We start from the raw sequence: 21843 nt of genomic DNA, 5'->3' as shown, positions 1-21843 counted from the left end.
ATTTTCTATCCGTCTGTGGCTTGTGTTCTTATTCTCCTGACAGTGTATTTTGCAGAGCTTCTGCAAAAACTTTCTGCAGAAACTTTTTGTTTTTGTTTCTTTAATCAAAAAAAAATTTTTATGTAAGTAATCTCTACACCCAATGTGGGGCTCAAGCTCATGACTCCAAGATCAGGAGTCACATGTTCTTCTGACTGAGCCAGCCAGGCACCCCGCAGAGCAGAAGTTTTTAATTTTAATGAGGTCCAACTTCTCCATTTTTTTCTTTCACAGGTTATATCTTTTGGTGTTGCCAGCTGGGATTCTGAGAGGGATTGCACTGAATCTTAGATCAGTTTGGAAAGTCTTGCCATCATAACAGTGTTATGTCTTCTGATTCATGAATGTGAATGTCTTTCCTTTTATTTAGATTTTTCTTCAATTTTCTTTCAACGGTATTTTGCAGTTTTCAGTGTACAAGTCTTATATTTCTTTGTTAAATTTATTTCTAAGTATTTTATTCATTTTGCTGATGTCATAAATGGAATTGTTTTCTTAATTTCATTTTCAGATTGTTCATTTCTTGTATATACTGCTGTAGATATTAAATCTGTTTTTACCATCCTGTTTGGCATTCTGAGAGATGTCCTTGACTTTACCTTGAACCCTTTCTATTAAATTTTTAAATTTTAGCAATAACTTGAATTTCAGGAACTCTTATTTTCTACTTGTCAGTTTTTCATATTAACACTTTTACTTTTGAATGCAGTATTTTCTCAGATATCTCTGAAGATACTTATTAGAAGCTTTACTGTATATGTTTCTCCCTCCACCCCTCCATTTTGTTACCTGGATTTCTTTTTCTCCCTAGACTGTTTTTTTTTCTTTTAGCTTATATATTTTTCATATGGCAGGCTTTCCTCAAATATACGGCATTCCTTAGCTGTCCATTATAGTTAAGAATGAGGCAGTTAAGCCTGGTTGGGAGATTGTGTTCTTAGGCAAGGCTGACATACCCAACAATAGAGGATATCACTTGAGGGGGTGGGAAGCCCTTGAATGCTGAAATATGTTCTCTGCTCTGAGACTGATCGTTCTTCTAAAGAGAAGTTTTTAGTTAGTTTTGATTGGTTGGTTATCTTGCTGTGGTTGGGATGGTTGAATAGTCAGTAGATGCCTAGTTCTTGTCTTTTTGCTCCAATGCAGGGAAACAGCTGGAACAGTCTGATAGAAATGTGACCTTTAATGTCCTCTTTTATTTATATTTCTTAGGTTGAAGAACAGATTGGCTACTGATGTTTCATGTGCTAAGAATTGGCAGCTAGGGTTATTGGATCCTTTAAAGGCTTTAGGGGATTCCCAAAATTATATTCAAAATTGTTTGTGTACAGTTTTCATGGCAGAAATGTTCATACCGGGATCCCTGGGTGGCGCAGCGGTTTAGCGCCTGCCTTTGGCCCAGGGCGCGATCCTGGAGACCCGGGATCGAGTCCCACGTCGGGCTCCCGGTGCATGGAGCCTGCTTCTCCCTCTGCCTGTGTCTCTGCCTCTCTCTCTCTCTCTGTGTGACCATCATAAATAAATAAAAATGAAAAAAAAATTAAAAAATAGAAACGAAATGTTCATAGCTTTTTTTTTTTTTTTTTTTTTTTTTTTAAAGATTTTACTAATTGGGCAGCCACGGTGACTCGGCAGTTTAGCGCTGCCTTCAGCCCAGGGCATGATCCTGGAGACCCAGGATCTTTTAAAAAATGATTTTATTTATTTATTCATGAGAGACACACAGAGACAGAAAGAGGCAGAGAGACAGGCAGAGGGAGAAGCAGGCTCCCTGCAGGGAGCCCGATGTGGGACTGGGACTGGGACTCCATCCCGATCCCGATCCCGATCCCGGGACTCCAGGATCACGCCCTGGGCCAAAGGCAGGCGCTAAACTGCTGAGCCACCCAGGGATTCCCCCCCCCCCCCGCCCCCTTTTTTTTTTTTTTAAATGTCCATACCTTTCAGTAGGTTCTCAAAGTGTCTGGAAAGGTTAGGAATTACTGGGATTTTGCTGGTTTCCATTCCAGGTATTAAGTTGTCATTAAAATCCTTTCAAATTCAGCAAAGTACAAGACATGTTGACATTTTAGATGACAATAATAGCTTTTCTCCTTTAACTATGGAAGAACAGGTATAGAAATGAAGGTGGGAGATAAGTACTTTAAGAAAGGCAATGCTATAGAAGTTTAGGAAAGATGTTACTTCCCTCTTACAGGGAATTTCGGTTCTCTTTTTGTTATTTAGATTTGGTTTGAACAACATCTGTAGTGTTGAAGTGGTGTATGTGAGGTTAAGTTAAAACATTTATTTATGTTGAACCCTCTGCAACTCATGAAATAACTGAGTATAAAAAATTTTCTCTGGAAGCTCACATCATGTAAATGTTTGTTACCAGCATGGTTGCAAGGCAGCATGGTCATTCCTACCACTCCTACAAGTTGCTATGCATCAGGGTGGTCCCTGTATAAATATTTATTTTTTTGTTTCTGGCAGGAAAGAAATCTAACTTTAAACATTAAGAAAGTAAAATTGTCATCTTGTGTATTTCCTTGCTTATATAATGAATGGTTTAAATGTTCTATTTCAGAGGGAAAAAATGGTCATATAAGATTTTGCTTTTAACTATATCTTTATTTTTTTCTGTAAAAGAATATTTAAAATTTGTATTAGTATTGTACTTTTACCCCAGAAATCTTAAGATCTATATTTTATTATGAATGGAAAAAACCATTATTGCCTTGTGAGTACCTTTGGCTAATGTTTATGGTCATATTTAGTATAGTATAAACATTATATTTCATGAAAAAATTCAAACTTATGTTCAGAGATCATTGATGCATTATTTTAGCACTTTACTGGTTATCTGAATATTTATTTAGCACTTATTTGTACTAAATCAACAGTCTGCTTTTTAAACTGCCAAATCTTAGATTTTTGAAATAAGTTGGGATTTCTAAATAATTTTTTATTAATCTATTTTCTACAAGTGTATTTTGTCTTAAGTTAAAAATGTAAGTAGTTCAGATAACTTCAGGCCTTCTTAATCATAATAACCTAAAAAATTAACTTTTTCTTCCTTGCTTTGGGTAGTATGGACATTTTAACAATATTTATTTTCCCAATCCATGAGCATGGAATATCTTTCCATTTATTTGTGTCCTCTTCAATTTCTTTCATCCATGTTTTATAGTTTTTGGAGTATAGGTCTTTCACTTCCTTGGTTAAGTTTATTCCTGGGCATTTTATTCTTTTGGTGTAATTGTAAGTGGGATTATTTTATTTTTTTTTATTTAAAAAAAAATTTTTTTTTAAATTTATTTATGATAGTCATACAGAGAGAGAGAGAGAGAGAGGCAGAGACACAGGCAGAGGGAGAAGCAGGCTCCATGCACCGGGAGCCCGATGTGGGACTCCATCCCGGGTCTCCAGGATCGCGCCCTGGGCCAAAGGCAGGCGCCAAACCGCTGCGCCACCCAGAGATCCCCTAAGTGGGATTATTTTAATTTCTCTTTTTCTACTTCATTATTAGTGTATAGGAAATGCAGTGGATTTCTGTGTGTCAGTTTTTTATCTTGCATCCTTACTGAATTCATTTATGAATTGTAGTTTTTTCGTGGTGTCTTTAAGGTTTTCCATGTATAATGTCATGTCATCTGCAAAAAGTAAAAATTTTACTTCTTTCTTACTACTTTGGATGACTTTTATTTTTCTTCTCTGATTGCTGTGGGTAGGACTCTCAGTACTATGTTGAATAAAAGTGGTGAGAGTGGACATCCTTGTCTTGTTCCTGATCTTAAAGGAAAGACTCTCAGTTTTTCATCACTTGCACATTGAGTGTGATGTTAGCTGTGGGTTTTTCATATATGGCCTTTATTGTGTGAGGTATGTTCCCTCTAGACCTACTTTGTTGAGGGTTTTTATCATGAGTGGATGTCATACTTTGTCAGATGCTTTTTTCTACATCTATTGAAATGCTCATACGGTTTATGTTCTTTTTCTTGTTGATGTTGATGTATCATGTTGATTAATTTGTGCATATCGAACCAGCCTTGCATCCCAGGAATAAATCCCACTTAATCATGGTAAACAATTTTTAAATGTATGTTTGGATTCAGTTTACTCATTTTTTTTTAAAGATTTTATTTATTTATTCATAAGAAACAGAGGGAGAGAGGCAGAGACACAGGCAGATGGAGAAGCAAGCTCCCCGGGAGGAGCCTGATGTGGGACTTGATCCCAGATCCCTTGATCCCAGATCCCATGCCCAGAGCCAAAGGCAGATGCTCAACCACTGAGCCACTCAGGCGTCCCAGTTTTACTAATGCTTTGTTAAGGATTTTGCTTTGTGTTCATCAGAGATACACACCCTATATTTCTCTTATTTTGTGATTTCTTTTGTCTAGTTTTGGCATCAGGGTAATGTTTGCCTCATAGAATGAATTTAGAAGGTTTTCTTTTTCTTTTATTTTTTGAATCTGGCTAGAGATTTGTCAATTTTGTTGATCTTTTGAAAGAACCAGCTCTTGTTTCATTGATCTGTTCTGTTTGTTTTTGTTTTTTTTTTCTATTTCATTTATTTCTGCTCTAGTCTTTATTATTTCCTTCTTTGTACTGGTTTTGTGTTTGTTTGCTCTGTTTTCTTCCCCAGATTCAGGAATTTTTCAGCTATTATTTCCTCAAATAAATTTTCTGCCCCTTTTCTCTCTCTTCTTCTAGGATCCTTATAATGTGAATGTTACAATGCTTGATGGGGTCATTGATTCCCTTAATCTATTTTTATTTTTTATTATTTTTTTTCTCTCTTCTGTTCAACTTGATTGCTTTCTATTACTCTGTCCTTCAGGTTACTGATCTGTTCTTCTGCTTCCTTTAATTTACTACTTATTCCATTTCATGGAATAAGTAGTAAATTTTTTACTTTTAGTTATTTTTTATTTTTATTTTTAGTTATTAAGTTCTTCATTTCTGATTGATTGGTTCTTTATGTTTCTTATGTTTTCTCTTTTTTCATGTTTCTGTCTCTTTGTCGAGGTCCTCTGAGATTCTCTACTCTTTTCTTAAGTCCAGTGAGTATCTTTATAATGATTACTTTAAATTCTCTATCAACTATATTACTTATTTCTGTTTCATTTAGCTGTCTTGTTGTGATTTTGTCCCATTTTTTTCACTTGGGACTTATTTCTCTGTCTCCTCATTTTGACTAATTCTTGTGTCTGTTTCTGTGTGTTAGGAAATTCAGCTATGTCTCCTGCTCTTGAAAGTAGCAGCCTTATGAAGAAGAGGTCCTATAGTGCCCTCCAGTGTAGTGTCACCTTTTCATAAGAACTTGGCACTTCATGAGTATCTCCTATGTGTGCTGTATGTGCTCTACTGTTGTGGCTGAGCCACTTTGCTTTCAGTCATCTGCAATGGCTGTCTTTGCCTGTTGTGGGCAGGATTTGGTCCCTGTGTTGTTAGAGGGCCCAGTCGGGGGCTGCCTTTGGCTTGCCAGTCAGACCAGGCATTTGCCAGAGATGCAGTAGCACCAAACTGCAGGGTGTTTTCCTTATGTTTTCCCCTGAGAAGCTTTAGTTTCATTTCAGCATGGCTACAATCTGACTGGTGTGAGATGATCTTCCCCTCTCCTTGGGACAGAAGTCACTTTGGAGTGGTACTGGCCCCTGTCAGGGCCCCTTGAACACTGCCAGGCTTGTGGCACTGCTTTGGATGGGCTCTAGCCAAGGGCCTATGGGAGGGGGCAGGTCTGCAGGAGACGTAAGCTGGGAGGAGAGCTAGGTGGAGAGCATTGTGGTGTGCTGGTTCCCGCAGGTGTCCTCTCATGTGTCTGAGTATCTAGGCTGGGAGTCTGGGCAGGCCATTGGCACCCTCCAGCTCTTTTATGTTTGCAGAAGCCTCCCAGCATTCCAGCACCTCTCGCACACGCTCTAAGATTCCTAACCAATTTCCCTTCTCTATACTCAGGCATTTTTCACATCGCTGCTTCTGTGCTGTATCTTTGAGGGCAAGAACTCCCGTTTCCTATGCCCTTTGGCTTTTCCAGAGCTGAGCTCACTGGTTTTAAAGTTCCGAGTGTTAAGCCCCACTGATTGTGAGAACTTGAAAAATGATGCCCCTCTGACTTTCAAAGCCAAATGTTGGGAGGATTCATCTTCCCCACGATGGTTCCTCGTGCCAGGGGTGCTTGGCATGAAGGTCTTTTTCTCTCCCCTCTCGGCACCACGGCATCCTGCCCTCTAGCAGATAGTCTCACAGGTCTGTTTGGTGCCCCTGCATCTTCCACCTTTCCTGTTCTCTTCAGTGAGGCCTCTCCTCTATATTTAGCCATGGAGAGTCTGTTCTGACGGTCTTCGGGTCGTTTTCTGGGTTATTTACACTGATGTGGGTGTTACCTGGTTGTAGCCTTAGGATGAGGTTAACTTAGGGTTCTCCTACTCTGCCATCTTCCCTGCAGGGCCTTATGGGGGAAGGGGTTAAGATCAAGATACTATAAATACTTGTAGTTTGCTTAATTTAATGTTTAAGAACCTTGGTTTGTGTTTTTTAGTGTCTTTTTTTTAAATCATACAAACATTAAACTGGATTAAGAAGTCACAGTAGCCAAATAAATATTTAGTTGCCATTATAAAAATATTTTATACTCACAAAATAGGAAATTTTTTTAAGGAAATTCACAAAATACATTGAAGTAAAAAAAGGAAAACAATCATTCACAGTACTATTTTCCAAACACAGACTACTCTTAATACTTTGATAAGCCCTTTCTAGGTTTTTATTCTATGTTTAGGTGATTTTTTTAAAAGATTTTATTTATTTATTCATGATAGACACACACAGAGAGAGAGAGAGGCAGAGACATGGCAGAGGGAGAAGCAGGCTCCATACAGGGAACCTGATATGGGACTCAATCCCAGGACTCCAGGATCACGGCCTGGGCTAAAGGCAGGCACTAAACCGCTGAGCCACCGGGGGATCCCCTGTTTAGGTGATTTTTTTAAAAGATTTTTTATTTTTAAGTTAATCTCTACACCCAGTGTGGGGCTCCAGCTTAAAACCTCAAGACCAAGAGTCACATGCTCTACCAACTGAGCCAACCAGGTGCCTCTGTTTAGGTGATTTCTAACAATTACATATACAAGTTTTGTGTTCTGCATTTTTCACTAGCATTGTTTTAGATTTCTTTGTAAAAAGAAAAGTATGTCAGAGAAGTTTAGTTTTAGCTTAAAAGTAAAATAGAGAAATACATTTTCAGAGTTAGAATTGTCTTCTGCATTGCTTTCTTTAGTACCAGCTTGTATGTATTTTGAATTCAGGTTTATCTAAATAATAAATTTACAGCCCACAGTGTACCATACCAGTCTTTTAAAGGTGAAATAAAGTATTCCCTCATCTCTCAAACCATTTTTTGGAGTCAGATTTATTGAGGTATAACTCACATACAATATAATTTACTTTTTTTAGGTTTATAGTTCTATGATTTTTTTTTTAAATTTTTATTTATTTATGATAGTTACAGAGAGAGAGAGAGGCAGAGACACAGGCAGAGGGAGAAGCAGGCTCCATGCACCGGGAGCCCGATGTGGGATTCGATCCTGGGTATCCAGGATCGCGCCCTGGGCCAAAGGCAGGCGCCAAACCGCTGCGCCACCCAGGGATCCCTAGTTCTATGATTTTTGACAAACATACTCTCGTGTGTAACTACTACCACAGTCAAGGTAGAGAATATTTTCCCTTAAAAGTCCTCTTGGGTCTCTTTGTGGTTGAAACTAGCCTCCTTCCCAGACTCAGCACTTGTCAACCACTAATTTGATCTTTTTCCTTATGGTTTTGTCTTTTCCAGAATGTCTTATGAACAGAATCGTACTATTTGTAGCCTTTTGTGTCTGCCTGACTTCTTTCATGCTTTTGAGATTAATCCCTATTATGCATATTAGGTTACTGCTGAGTAATATTTCATTGTGTGGATATACCACATTTATTTTTCCATTTACAAGCAGATGGACATTGGATTATTGCCAGTTTTTGGTGATTATGAATAAAGTTGATTTTGCTTTCACTTACAGGTCTTTGTATGGATGTATGTTTTCATATCTCTTAAGTAAATATGTAGTAGCAGGACTGCTAGGCCACCAAAGCCCTTTGATAGCCATTATCTGCCTACGTTGTCAAAACCTATATGGGAAAATCCAGCAGTACTATCCTCTTTTTATGACTGAAAAACTGAGAACTACTGTTACACAGAGCAGTTATGGGCTAGGAGTCTAGATCCTATAAATCCAACTCATTTCCTATCTTCTAGACTATCATGTTTTTTTCAGTGATGTTCCCCGGTTTTAACAACAGTATTAACAAATTTCTAGATTTGGCAATGGTTAGAGAATGGAAATATTTATCAGTAACCAAACACTGGAATATAAATAAGATTCTTCCTTAAGTTATTAGTTTTTCATTGTTGGCCTGGAGATTTCGAAGTTTACAAAATTAACTTTTTTCTCTCTTTTTTTTTAAAGAGAGTTCGAATGGAGGGGGTAGGGCAGGGGGAGAGGGAGAGAGAAAATCTTAAGTGGGTTCCATGCCCAGCCCAGAGCCCATTGCAGGGCTCCATCTCACGACCCTGAGATGATCTGAGAGCAAGATCAAAAGTAATATGCTTAACCAACTGAGCCACCCAGGTGTCCCAATAAATTTTAACTCTTAAAGTCTAGTCTTAGATGAATACCACCCTTTCCCCCCAATTTATTTTGCAGAGGAAGTATAGACAATAGTAGACAATAGATTTGATGGACTCTTGATTGAATAATTATGTAAAATCCTTGTCTTCTGGCCTTCAGAGATTTGAAATTTCTGAGATATTTAAGATTTTTCTAATACATTAAAATGTAATACATTTTAAATTATTAGACTCTACCTAAAACTTTTCATCCTGTCAGATTTTCATCTCATACTGGCTTTTTAAGCGGCTTGCCAAATTCTTTCTGGATACTCATTCTGGTTCATATAGGGTAGCCCAAATGTAAAAATTTCTATTTCCTCTTTAGTATAAAGTTTTGATTTTTTTTCCATCATAAATTTATTGAACCATGCGATTACTTCACAAACATCTAGCATAGTACTTGTTGCGTGTTCCTCTGACTCCAGCATGCAAGAGCAGTGTTGATAGAACGGCCTTGAGTCAGAAAACCTGATGTCAGAGCCCGGGTTGCAGGAACTCAGACAAATTAATCACTAACCTCCTCAGCCTTCTTCTCATCTGTCCCAAGAGCAACATCCACACTTTCTCTGAGAGTTGCAGACTAAGAAAGCAGATGAGATAGTCTTTAGCTGAAACAACAAAAAGAATTAAGTATTAAATTCCAACTCACTGGTTTTGCAACTCTTAGCCAATGATACTTATTTACCTCTACAGGCAATGATTAAACTTGGGCAATAGCACTTTTAATCGTATTCAGGTAGAGAGTGAAAGATATAATAATGCCTTTGATTGAACAACCTAGAGTATTATCTAAGTTTAATTATGGGTTCATTCTCTCTAAGAAAGTAATAACTATAATTATTGAAATGCTAAATTAATAAGAAATAAGCTTTATATTTCTCATTCCAGTGTTTAAAAAACAAGAATATCTAACCAAAACTGGCATCAAATTTCATCCCCTTACTAAATGAATGTTGTATAAATTTTATAATCTTACTTGAAAAATGAGGATAATAACTGCCTTGAAAGGGCCTTTATGAGAGTTGAGATAATGCATATAAAATGCTTAGAACGGTGCCTATTAGTATTATATAACGCTTACTTAGGAACTTTAGGGGAGGTAGTAGTTGTAATCATGGAAGCATTGAATCAGTCTTTATTTTGGACTTATGTGAACTTTGCCTTAGGTTGTGATCACATGTTCCATTCAACTGAGCAGTACTCAAGTTTGGTCATTGTACGGTTAGGAAAATATATAAATAGCCAGTCCAAACAGAAAAATTCCACATCTCAAGTCAGCCATCTTTTCTACTAAGTAGAAGAATAATGATGATAAAAATTTTGATAAAGAATAAGAAAGTGGGAAACCCAGAAAGTGAAGGGGTCCAACCACATTTATCTGTGTCTGTATCTGCCTTGTGTCGGGAGCATTTTCTACAGCAACAGCTTGACCTCCTCGACCTCCACGTGGGGACATCCATGGTATCAGGGTCTAATAAGCCAGACCCACAACAACTTGCAGCATGCCCCAATGCCGCTCTGCCACCCGTCTGTGCTGCCACATGTTTCTGAAGCCACTGCAGGTGGCAGAGCAGTGCCAGTGCATCCCGATGGTGGCCATTAAAAAAAAAAACCCAAGATTTAAAAAAAGAAAAAAAAAAGGTGAACAAGATGTGGAAGGGATCAGGATTTAAGGTCTATTTCTGAATTTTGAATATACTATTTGAATAGAATATACTATTATGCAGTTATTAAATTATGTTGACAGATTCTACTAATAGGGAAATGCTTTTTTTTTTTTACATTGGGAGAGTATGCAATCATTATTTTGTTAAAAATGTGTAGAAGCTTACCAAAGTGGGTGGAATTTGGGGTGTTATTCCTTTGACTCTAGTATATATTTTTGAGTCTTTCATAATTAAAAAATACTTTTTTTTTTTTTAAGTATCCCTTGACTATAACCTCTTTAGGAAAGACTTTCTGGATACTGAAGATTCATTTAGGTCTTCATAACTAAAACCATTAACGATAAAGACTTCTTTTTAAGTGAAGAAGACTGCTTAATTTATTTATTTTCTTAAAATTTATTTATTTTCTAGAGAGAGAGAGAGAGGGAGAAGCAGACCCCCTGCTGAGTGAGTAGCCCAGTGCAGAGCTCCATCTCACCACCCTGAGATGATGGTCTGAGCCAGAATCAAGAGTTGAAGACTTAACCAACTGAGCCACCCAGGCACTCCTCGTCCTAATTTATTTTTTTTTATTTTTTTTATTTTTTATTTATTCAGAGACAGAGAGAGAGAGAGAGAGGCAGAGATACAGGCAGAGGGAGAAGCAGGCTTCATGCAGGGAGCCCGACATGGGACTCGATCCTAGGTCTCCAGGATCACACCCCAGGCTGCAGGCAGCGCTAAACCGCTGCGCCACCGGGGCTGCCCTCCTCTGCTTAATTTAAATGGAATAATTATTACTGTTTTTTTGTGATCCTTGATAATCACAGAGTTACTTACTGAGTTGGGGTTTTTTCCTTTTGTATTTCCAATACTTAGGTTCAAAGCATGTTAGAAGTGTTTTTTATATTTAGAAACATTCATTATAACCATAGTTCTCTTGCTGTCAAGAAAATTATAGTGCACATTTCCAAAGATCTTTATGACCAAACATTCAATAATGTGATTTTGAAAGACATGTAAAGTGAATAGAAAAGAATGAATTTGGTGAGCCACACATGGTTGTTATTCATCTTATTTACACATGGAAATTCATTGCTTTTAATTTTTTTCTTGACTTAACCATAGTCATAGTGCAAAGAGTTTCTATATATTTTTGCTCTCCTGATCTGCAGTGAGGTTTTTGAGATCCTAACTACCATATATTAAATTTGCTGGAATTTTCTTCAAGAAAATAAGAAGTTAAATGTGGGTTTGAAAATTGAAAAGGCATAAATCCTGACTAAAAGGTTGGTTTGAGGATCTCATTTTCTTATTTTTGAATCTCCTGAAAAGAATACTGACATGATGGGGATCCCTGGGTGGCTCAGCGGTTTAGCGCCTGCCTTTGGCCTGGGGCATGGTCCTGGAGTCCTGGGATCGAGTCCCACATCGGGCTCCCTGCATGGGGCCTGCTTTTCCCTCTGCCTGTGTCTCTGCCTCTTTCTCTCTCTCTCTGTCTCTCATGAATAAATAAATAAAATCTTTAAAAAAAATATTGACATGAGCTATGAAGAATAGAGATTATTTGATATATTTTTAGGCTTATTTACTCTGTAAATGTTTTAATTTATGAGATTATTTTATTAAGACAAAGATTTTGCATTCTTTAGTAAGATGGAAAGAAAGAAAAGTACTAGTTGGCTTATTGTTACTTAGTATTCAACCAGGTAGCACAGTAATTTTTATCAAGAAAGACTTAGTCTGGGGCAGCCCAGGTGGCTCAGCGTTTAGTGCCACCTTCAGCCCAGGGTCTGATCCTGGAGCGGCAGGATCCAGTCCATATCAGGCTCCCTGCATAGAGCCTGCTTCTCCCTCTGCCTGTGTCTCTGCCTCTCTCTCTCTCTCTCTCTGTCTCTCATGGCTAAATAAATAAAATCTTAAAAAAAAAAAAAGATAGAGTCTTAGCCTGGTTTTTTGTTTTTTTATTTTTATTTTGTTTTTTATTTTGTTATTTTAATAAGGCAGTAATAAAACTTACCTTCAAGTTATTTCCCTCATATTTTGGCTTCCTATAGCCTTTCCTTTTATATCCTATCAGTATATTATAAATCATTAAGCATATTACTAGAGTATATTATTCCATCATACTGGCATGTAAAAGTATAGGCATCTATTAAGAGGGTGTGAAATAGATTTAATCTTGAGGGCTACGTGATCCAGGCAAGTTGAAGCAGCTTTAAATAGTCTTAGTTTTAACCTTCCATTAGTTCTTAGTAATCTTAAGGTATCACCACCCTTTCATTCCAATTTAAAACACCTTACAGATTCATGTCAGTAAAAAGACATAATGAATGGTTTAATGACTCAGACGGGAAGCTGTTACATTGACATTCATTTTCAAATTATTTAGTATGATATACAGTAATTCATTTAATAAGCATTTGTTTAGAAAAAGGAGAAATATATTCTTTGAGTAAATTTGTTACTTTCTAATTTGCTTCTTCTGAGCTAAATAGATCATGAAATTCAAGCAACTAAGAGAGTAAAGGGATATTTTCTATGTATAATGTAAATTAAAATTTAAAAGAAGCTTTATTTCTTGTGACTAAGTGGTAGCCTATCTAAAACTAAAAAACAATAAATATCAATATCCTTAACTCTGATGGTGTTTTTAAAAGATGTATACTCAGAAAACGTTCTCTCATTCCAAAGACAGGATAGACAGATTTTTATGGAGAAACAGTCACAAAGTATATCTTTGGCAACTGTGATTTTTCTAGGTTTCCAAGTAAGCTTGAGTTTGTCTGAATCAAGCATCACCAGTTTTATGATGAAGCACCTGTACTTAGCAAGTTCCTGCCCTTTTAGTCTCTCTGTAAGAGACCTAGCAAAGTTACCTAAGGTCTGCAGTACATGAATTCAGCCTGACTGGACAGTTCTGAAGTTTTAATACTTAAAAAAGGAAGAGGGGATCCCTGGGTGGCGCAGCGGTTTGGCGCCTGCCTTTGGCCCAGGGCGCGATCCTGGAGACCCGGGATCAAATCCCACGTCGGGCTCCCGGTGCATGGAGCCTGCTTCTCCCTCTGCCTGTGTCTCTGCCTCTCTCTCTCTCACTGTGTGCCTATCATAAATTAAAAAAAAATTTTAAAAAAATTTTTAAAAAGAAAGAAAGAGAGAAAGAGAAAGAAAGAAAAAGAAAGAAAGAAAGAAAGAAAAGAAAGAAAGAAAAGAAAGAAAGAAAGAGTCTTAGCCTGTTTTTTTGTTATTTTAATAAGGCAGTAATAAAGTAATAAAGTATTGCTGCTTGCATGTATCATCAGGCTACATGTATGCGCTGACATGAAACTAATGAACTACTTAGAAAATAGTGCAAATGTTGATTCTTGAAAGTGCTATGAAATAGCTAAGGGACTTGTGGAGAAGAAACAAGGAATTAAATATCAGTGTTGCAAAAATCATGTCATACTAGAATGATGGAATGACTTCAGTAGTCTAGAAATGTAATAAGATAAACTTAATAGGTATAAATATTATGTGCTATGTTTGTTTTAAAAAAATGTATATGGTATCTGAGTAGGATAATGGAAAGCTGAGTAGGAAATGGTGGCTACAGAATTTCCCTTCAAGTTAGCTTTGTTTAGGAGTGGCTGCCTGGTGGCAAGGACTAAAGGAATTACCTTAAAGCCTCATTTAGGAAGCAAAATTTAGCGGCTTAACAATAACCCTTTATTTAGCTCTTCTGTGAGTTGGCAGTCTGGGCCTTTATCAACTGTATGGTTTTTCTGGGCTCATTCTGTGTCTGTTGTCAGCTGCTGGTTGGTTGGAGGCTGGATGAGATAGGGTGCTTCAAGTGGACCAACCTGCCCATCACAGAGTTACTTACTGAGTTGGGTTTTTTTTCCTTTTGTATTTCCAATACTTAGGTTCAAAGCATGTTAGGAGAGGTAGGTTCTGAGAGGAAGAGGAAAAGCACTCAGTGCTATGGAGACCCAGACTCAGAACTGACATGTCACTTTCACCAAATTCTGCTGATTAAAGCTAATCTGAAAATAAATACTGTCCTCCTGATCAGAAGAGCTGCAAAGTTCCGTTGCAAAAAGGGTGGGTGGACACAGGGAGAGAATAATTGCTGTCTTCTTTTAAATAGTCTACCACACTAAACACACTGCTTTAATATGTTGTAGGCCAATAAAAATAGCAGTTTTTGAAAGATGCTTTTATTCATACTCCACATATTGAGAAACCACAGCTCCCACTACAAACTGACTATTTAATTTGAACAATAACTAATAGCTGAAAAGCATGTTTTATACTCCTACTGAATGATTTTTCAAGGCAGTATAGGGGGTAAAGTTATGGGTTATAAAGTAAAAGGTTTTCTCTATTTCAAAATAAGATAAGAGCATCCAAATAGATCACTGAATGCATCCAAAAGAAAAAAATCTGGGGTGCCCAGGTAATTCATTGGTTAAGCATCTGCCCTCAGCTCAGGTTGTGATACTGGAATCAAGTCTCATCAGGCTCCCTGCATGATGGGGAGTCTGCTTCTCCCTCTCCTCTACTTGTGCTTGTCTTGTGCGCTCTCTCTCTGTCTCTCTCTCAAATAAGTAAATAAATAAATAAAATATTTTTTTAAAAAGAAAATATAAAACTACTTGATGTTGTAGATATTTATGTTCCTACAAACAGTTAATGATCTTTAAAAAAATTATGTGACGGGTAGATTACTATAAATGCAAATGTGGGGGTTTTGCTGCAAAAAACTAACAATTTTAAATATAGTTTCAGATTTTGAAATTTAATTATCTTATTTCTAGGAGCTCTGCCAGTGCCGACCTGGAGAAGGAAACTGTTCCTGCTGCAAGGAATGTATGTTGTGTCTTGGGACCCTTTGGGATGAGTGCTGTGATTGTGTTGGTAAGTTGACATGCAGTAAAGCTTAATATTTATCACAGAATCTTTGTCTTTAAGAGACTTTAAAGAATATATGTGTATCTTATTTGTATAGAGTAGTGTGGGTATAAGATGTAGTAGGTATATAGAACATGATTGCATTTGCTTGTTTTGAATGGTATTTATATATATGCACATTTTTATTTTTATAGAGAAAGGTCTGGAAGGAAATTCAAAGTACTTATTCATGGAAGGAGGAATGGAAGAACAATGGGAATTTTTTTACCTTTTATTTTTAATATCTCATACTGTTGAATTTTTAATAAGAATAAATACTATAAAATAAATCTAAATAAAATAAAAATAAATACTATAAAATACTATGAAAATAATCTATAATTATATTAAAAATAGGTTATCTTTCTTCTATATAAAACTTCACTATGGGGTGCTTGGGTGACTCAATCAGTTAAGCACCTGATTCTTTTTTTTTTTTTTTTTTTTTTAATTTATGATAGTCAGAGAGAGAGAGAGAGAGAGGCAGAGACACAGGCAGAGGGAGAAGCAGGCTCCATGCACCGGGAGCCCGATGTGGGATTCGATCCCGGGTCTCCAGGATCGCGCCCTGGGCCAAAGGCAGGCGCCAAACCGCTGCGCCACCCAGGGATCCCAGCACCTGATTCTTGATTTTGCCTTAGGTCTTGGTCTTCGGGTGGTGAGATTGAGCCCTTGTGGGGCTCTGCACTGGGCATGGGGACTGCTTCGGATTCTCTCTCTCTTTCTCTCCCCCTCTCTGCCCCTCCCTGCCTCTAAAAATAAATTAAAAAATGAAAAGATTTCACTAAAGATCCTTGAGAAACCAAAAGCCTTTTTTTCTTTCTTTCTTCCTTCCTTCCTTTCTTTCTTTCTTTCTTTCTTTTTCTTTCTTTTTCTTTCTTTCTTTTCTTTCTTTCTTCTTTTTCTTCCTTCCTTCCTCCCTCCCTCCCTTTCTTTCTTTCTTTCTTTCTTTCTTTCTTTTTCTTTCTTTCTTTCTTTCTTTCTTTCTCTTTCTTTCTTTCTTTCTTTCTTTCTTTCTTTCTTTCTTTCTTTCTTTCTTTCTTTCTTTCTTTCTTTCTTTCTTTCTTCTTTTGAGAAACTAAAAGCTATTTTTAAAGGCTTTCTGAGGAATAGTGCCCGAGATGTATTAAATAAAAAGGGGGGGGCACCTGAGAGTGGCTCATTTGGTTGAGCTTCCATCTCGATTTCTTTTTTTTTTTTAAGATTTTATTCATTTATTCATGAGAGACACAGAGAGAGAGAGATAGGCAGACAGAGACACAGGCAGAGGGAGAAGCAGGCTCTATGCAGGGAGCCAACGTGGGACTTGATCCCAGGTCTCCAGGATCACAACCTGGGCTGCAGGCGGCACTAAACCGATGCACCACTGGGGCTGCCCCCATCTCGATTTCAACTCAAATCATGATCTCAAGATTGTGGGATTGAGGCCCCCTTTGGGCTCCACTCTCAGCAGGGAGTCTGTTTGAGATTCTCTCCATCTGCCTTTCCCTCTTCCTCTCCCCCCTGCTTGTGCTCTTTCTCTCTTGGTCTCTCTAAAATAAATAAATGTTTAAAAAAAATGCAGTGTGCAAAAGTGTATTTATGGAATGTTATCACGTGTTTTTGAAAGAAAATTTACATGTGTAGACTGCTGATGGGAGAAACACTCATCATCCTCTCTCCTACCAGTTAACCCTTTTTCATTCTCTAAAACCACAGTTCAAGTGTCCCCTTGTCTCACAAACATTTCTTTTGACTGAGATAGGATCCTCTCTGCATTACTCAGATTGTCTGCTTCTGTTAGGTCATGTACTGCACACTACTATCATTGTTGTGTAGCATGTCTCTTCTAACATAGTATAAACCCCTTAAGAACAGGATGGTGTCATTTCGATCTTTTAAAATTAACCATTATTCTTATAAAAGTGGATTATATGTACATACTTGAAGTACATTCATGTCATACTAAACAACCTGCTGGCATGCTTGTTCCCAATGCTTTGATCCTGTGTCGGAGACAACTTCTGACTCTTTGGTATTGTCTTACTTCCATAATTTTAAGTAATATCCTTATACCATTGTCTTGATTCTTTGATTTTTAGAAACTATTCATTGACTTCTTATGGTAGATGATAGTTTCGCTCTTTTCTTTTATCTTCCCAATACAGTTATCACTACTTCTAGTTAAATCAGTAATTACTTTAGCAATCTTTTTTTTTTTTAAGATACTGCACTTTTTTTTTTTTTTTTTTTTTTTAAGATTTTAAAATCTTTAAAGGCTACATGCTGGGAGCCCGACGTGGGAGTGGAACCCAGGTCTCCAGGATCACACCCTGGACTGAAGGCAGCGCTAAACTGCTGAGCTACCCAGGCTGCCCTTACTTTAGCAATCTATTGAATAAATTAGTGTTCCATATTAGTTTGATGTAAGATAGTATAAGCACTAGTTTATTAAATGAATACTATTATTTTGTCTTTTTTTTTAAGATTTTATTTATTCATGAGAAACACAGAGAGAGAGAGAGACAAAGAGGGGCAGAGACACAGGCAGAGGGAGAAGCAGGCTCCATGCAGGGAGCCCGTTGTGGGATTCGATCCCGGGTCTCCAGGATCACGCCCTGGGCTGAAGGCGGCTCTAAACTGCTGGGCCACTGGGGCTGCCCTTATTTTGTCTTTTTTATATTGGAGTATACTTCCTGAAATATTTCTTAATCTTCTAGACTTTGTGTTCGTGTTTAAAATTTTGGCTTTCATTTTTAATTTCCAAGCGCCCTTCTTTGCTTGTCCTTTTTGGGGAGCATACTCTTCCTTTTTTATAGATAAGATATTTTTCTTATCTTCCTAGGACTGTTAATTATGGAGTTGAGTTGTGGTTGAAGTTTTTCCTTCTGTTCTTTGCACTGTTTCCATTTCCTCAATTGACTGGTAATCCTTGGCCATCTATTGATGGATAAAAGTTAGGCATTCTGATCTAATTGGGAGCCCTGTGTACATAGACAGGGCATGGAATCTATTTTGCCAGTCAGATGATTGCAGACTTTTTCACTGAGGAGCTCTCTGTCTCAGTATCTATAGATTTTTCTCTTTGGGATCATATAGCTTTTCAGGGAAGAATCTGAGTGTCTTACCTGGGGTAGGGTGGGTGATATGGCTGGCTGCAAATGTTCGGGGGTCCTGTCGGTATTCAGAAAGCATACTGTCATTTACTTTCCTTATTTCTTCCCATCCTCATCTCCACCCTTTACAATTTTTGATAGTCCCAGTCTAGGCCCTCTTTGGTTTAATTTCTCTAGGGAATAACCTATCATCTTCTACAACTGTGAGAGGAGAGAGGCAGGGACCGATCAGGAGGCATAACTATCCTCAAAAGAAGCTTGCTTCGCCTTACCTGTTTGTCTGCAACTCCTGAGTCTTCCTAGAGTTCTGTGGTGTACATACATTTGCCTGTGGGGCTGACTGCTTACTCTACTACACTTAGCTCTAAGGTTCTTCCAAGGTGGAATGTTTCCATTTCTTGTTTTTCTGATAGTTTTGTAGTGAATTCTGAGAGAACTGGGACAGAGTGTCTTTTCTCTGTCATCTTATGTTCATCTGGTACCTCTAATAGCTGGTATAGTTTCTGACACATAAAAGGTACTTCAGTGTTTTATGACTGTCAAATAAATGAGTTCTTACTGCATTATTCTCCAAGATTGACCGTTTATAGTTAATGCTCTTGATGGGCATTTTTAAAAAGATTTTATTTATTCATTCATGATAGAGAGAGAGAGAGAGAGAAGCAGAGGGAGAAGCAGGCTCCATGCCGGGAGCCTGACGCGGGACTCAATCCTGGGTCTCCAGGATCATGCCCTGGGCCACAGGCAGAAGCTAAACTGCTCAGCCACCCAGGGATCCCCTCTTGATGGACATTTTTTAAGTTTTGTTAATGAAAAAAAAAGAAAAGAAGGTTTTAATTATTTCAGAACATTAAATATAAGTTTATTTAATATGTACAATGAAAGTAAAAATGAGAAAACAAGTCCTTTAACCCCTGAATAAGCATTTAATTCAACATGGATGCCAAATATACAAATATACTTTTAGCATTGCCTAAAATAATGTGTGTGTGTGTGTGTTATGTTTTGCTCATCACACAATGGAAACAGTGCCATTCAGCTTATTTTTTTCAAAAGATTTATTTCTTTAAATGATGTCCACATGCAATATGGGGCTCAAATTCACAACCTGGAGATCAAAAGTCACATGCTTCACAGACTGAGCCAGCCAGGTACCCCCATTCAGCCTCCTCTTCTAGGAAAATAGTTCTATAATTCTGCTGAAAAAGAACACTTAAACTCAGTCATACCTCTACAATTCTAGAAGCAACTGGTGAGCTTCTAGGCTAGTTCATATTTAAAAATATAGGGCACCTGGGTGGCTCAGTGGTTGAGTCTCAGCCTTTGGCTCAGGTCATGATCCTGGGGTCCTGGGATCAAGTCCTGTATCCGGCTCCCCATAGGGAGACTGCTTTTCCCTCTACCTATATCTCTGTCTCTCTCATGAATAAATAAATAAAAATACATATATTATTTACCTATAAGGATTTAATCACTAGTTTTGTTTTTTGTTTTTTTAAAGATTTTATTTATTCATAGAGACAGAGAGAGAGGGGCAGAGACACAGGCAGAGGGAGAAGCAGGCTCCATGCAGGGAGCCTGACGTGGGACTTGATCCCAGGTCTCCAGGATCACACCCCAGGCTGCAGGCGGCGCTAAACTGCTGCACCACGGAGGCTGCCCTAATCACTAGTTTTAAACTTCAAGTAAGTTCATACTGTAACTTTATCTCTCATTTAAAATTCAGTTAATCTTTCTCCTCTCTAGGATAAAATTTCCATCTTCCAGGTTTTGTTTTTGTTTTTTTGTTTTGTTTTGTTTTTGTAAAGCAGTATTCTTTTTCTTATAAGCAGTTTTCTTCCACACTAGGCTCTTGTGATGTCCTCTGCAAATATGTGGCTGGTCCTCCTTTCTAAGTTGAAAACCACTCCCCATACTTTTCAAGGATGGGGCACAGGCCTCTGGGAGGACCTAAATTAGAGTACAGCCTTCCCTTCCCTTCCCTTCCCTTCCCTTCCCTTCCCTTCCCTTCCCTTCCCTTCCCTTCCCTTCCCTTCCCTTCCCTTCCCCCTTCCCTTCCCCCTTCCCTTCCCTTCTCATTCTGTGGATTTTGAGCACATAACCTTGTCTAGCAGGCTCTTCCAGCAACTTTCCTAAGAGAATCTGTTTCTCTTTTCTGATTTTCTCTTAAGGTAAGAGTAGCCACCGTAGCTCATTTTTATCCTTGCTGTTGAACATATTTCTCAAATCCTGTAGTTTTGGGATGCTAGATCCTTACCTGCAGCTTTTTTGGATTTGTTTTAGTGTTTGTTTTGTTTTTACCTTTCCAAATGTACACAAAAAGAGAGAGTACAAGGAACTGCTACGTACCTACTCCCTGGCTTCAACAGCCATACTTGATTCATCCATTCATTCAACTGTGTATCTCCATTCCCCCCCCCCCGCCTTCTTTTTTTGGAGTATTATAATTTCACTACATCTCCAAAGTCCCTTGCTGTACATCTCAAGAAAAAAAAAAAGTAAATTTTCTTACACAATACAGTGTCATCACCATACCTAAAATGCTTAACAATTCTTCCTTCCCTCACCACCTTTTAAAATTTTATGGACTTGTTAAAGAAACTAGTGAATAATGATGGAAAATATATCACATTCTGGATTTGGCTAATTGCTTCCCATATTTAACTTGTTATTTTGTCCTATTTCCTATAGATTGGAGATTAGATCTAAAGACTGATTAGATTCTAATTCAGTTTTGGGGAGGTGGGGTACAGTGGTAAATTATACACCATAATTGGTTATCCTCCAGTCTGATCCTTTCATAGTAAGTTCCCAGTTCTTCATTTGTATTTTAACCTTCTTTGTTATTTTTTATCCTGAAAAGCTTTTTTATTTTATGTAGTCAACTTTATCAGTGTTTCCTTTCATTGTTCATAGATTTTGAGTCGTAGTTAGGTTTCCCTCTAATCCCAGAGAGTATTTGTATGGTCTTGTTTATTTATTTATCTACATATAATTAACTCTAATACATTTGGAATTCATCCTGATTTATATATGAACTATGGATCCCATTTTTTCTTTTTCACACTGCCACTGTTCATTTAAATATTACTTATAAAGTCATACGCCTATTTATTTAAAAGTCTCCCAGTGATTTCAGTTGCCACCTTTATCTATGTACTTTGCTTTATTTCTGAGTTTTCTGTATGCTATACTGTTGGTCTCTGTGTCTGTTCATACATCAAAACCACACTGTTTTCTTTATAGAAGCCTTATAAATGTTTTAATATCTAGTAAGGCTAGGCATCCATTCATTGCTCTTCTACTCACAGTATATTAATTTCAAGCATACCTACATACATACTAGGGTTAATAAAAGGATTCTTTTCTTCCCTTTAGGCTTACATATGTTCTTTGTAAAAGACTTTCCAACCAGGCTTAGCCCCTGAAAACTGATTCT

General features: G+C 37.6%; 1 protein-coding gene across 2 annotated transcripts in view; it reads left to right on the top strand.

Annotated features, from left to right (window-relative positions):
* TWSG1 (twisted gastrulation BMP signaling modulator 1) overlaps window positions 1-21843 on the top strand; it is a 63050-nt gene that overhangs the window by 20111 nt on the left and 21096 nt on the right. For both annotated transcript variants that reach the window (XM_072828725.1, XM_072828724.1), the window contains exon 3: window positions 15177-15276. In XM_072828725.1, coding sequence (XP_072684826.1) covers window positions 15177-15276 — 100 coding nt within the window. The remainder of the gene's footprint in view (window positions 1-15176; window positions 15277-21843) is intronic.

The sequence above is a fragment of the Canis lupus genome, chromosome 6 (assembly GCF_048164855.1).
Source record: "Canis lupus baileyi chromosome 6, mCanLup2.hap1, whole genome shotgun sequence".
Classification (NCBI taxonomy): domain Eukaryota; kingdom Metazoa; phylum Chordata; class Mammalia; order Carnivora; family Canidae; genus Canis; species Canis lupus.
The sequence above is the reverse complement of the archived record's forward strand: the minus strand, read 5'-3'. Positions and strand labels throughout refer to the sequence as shown.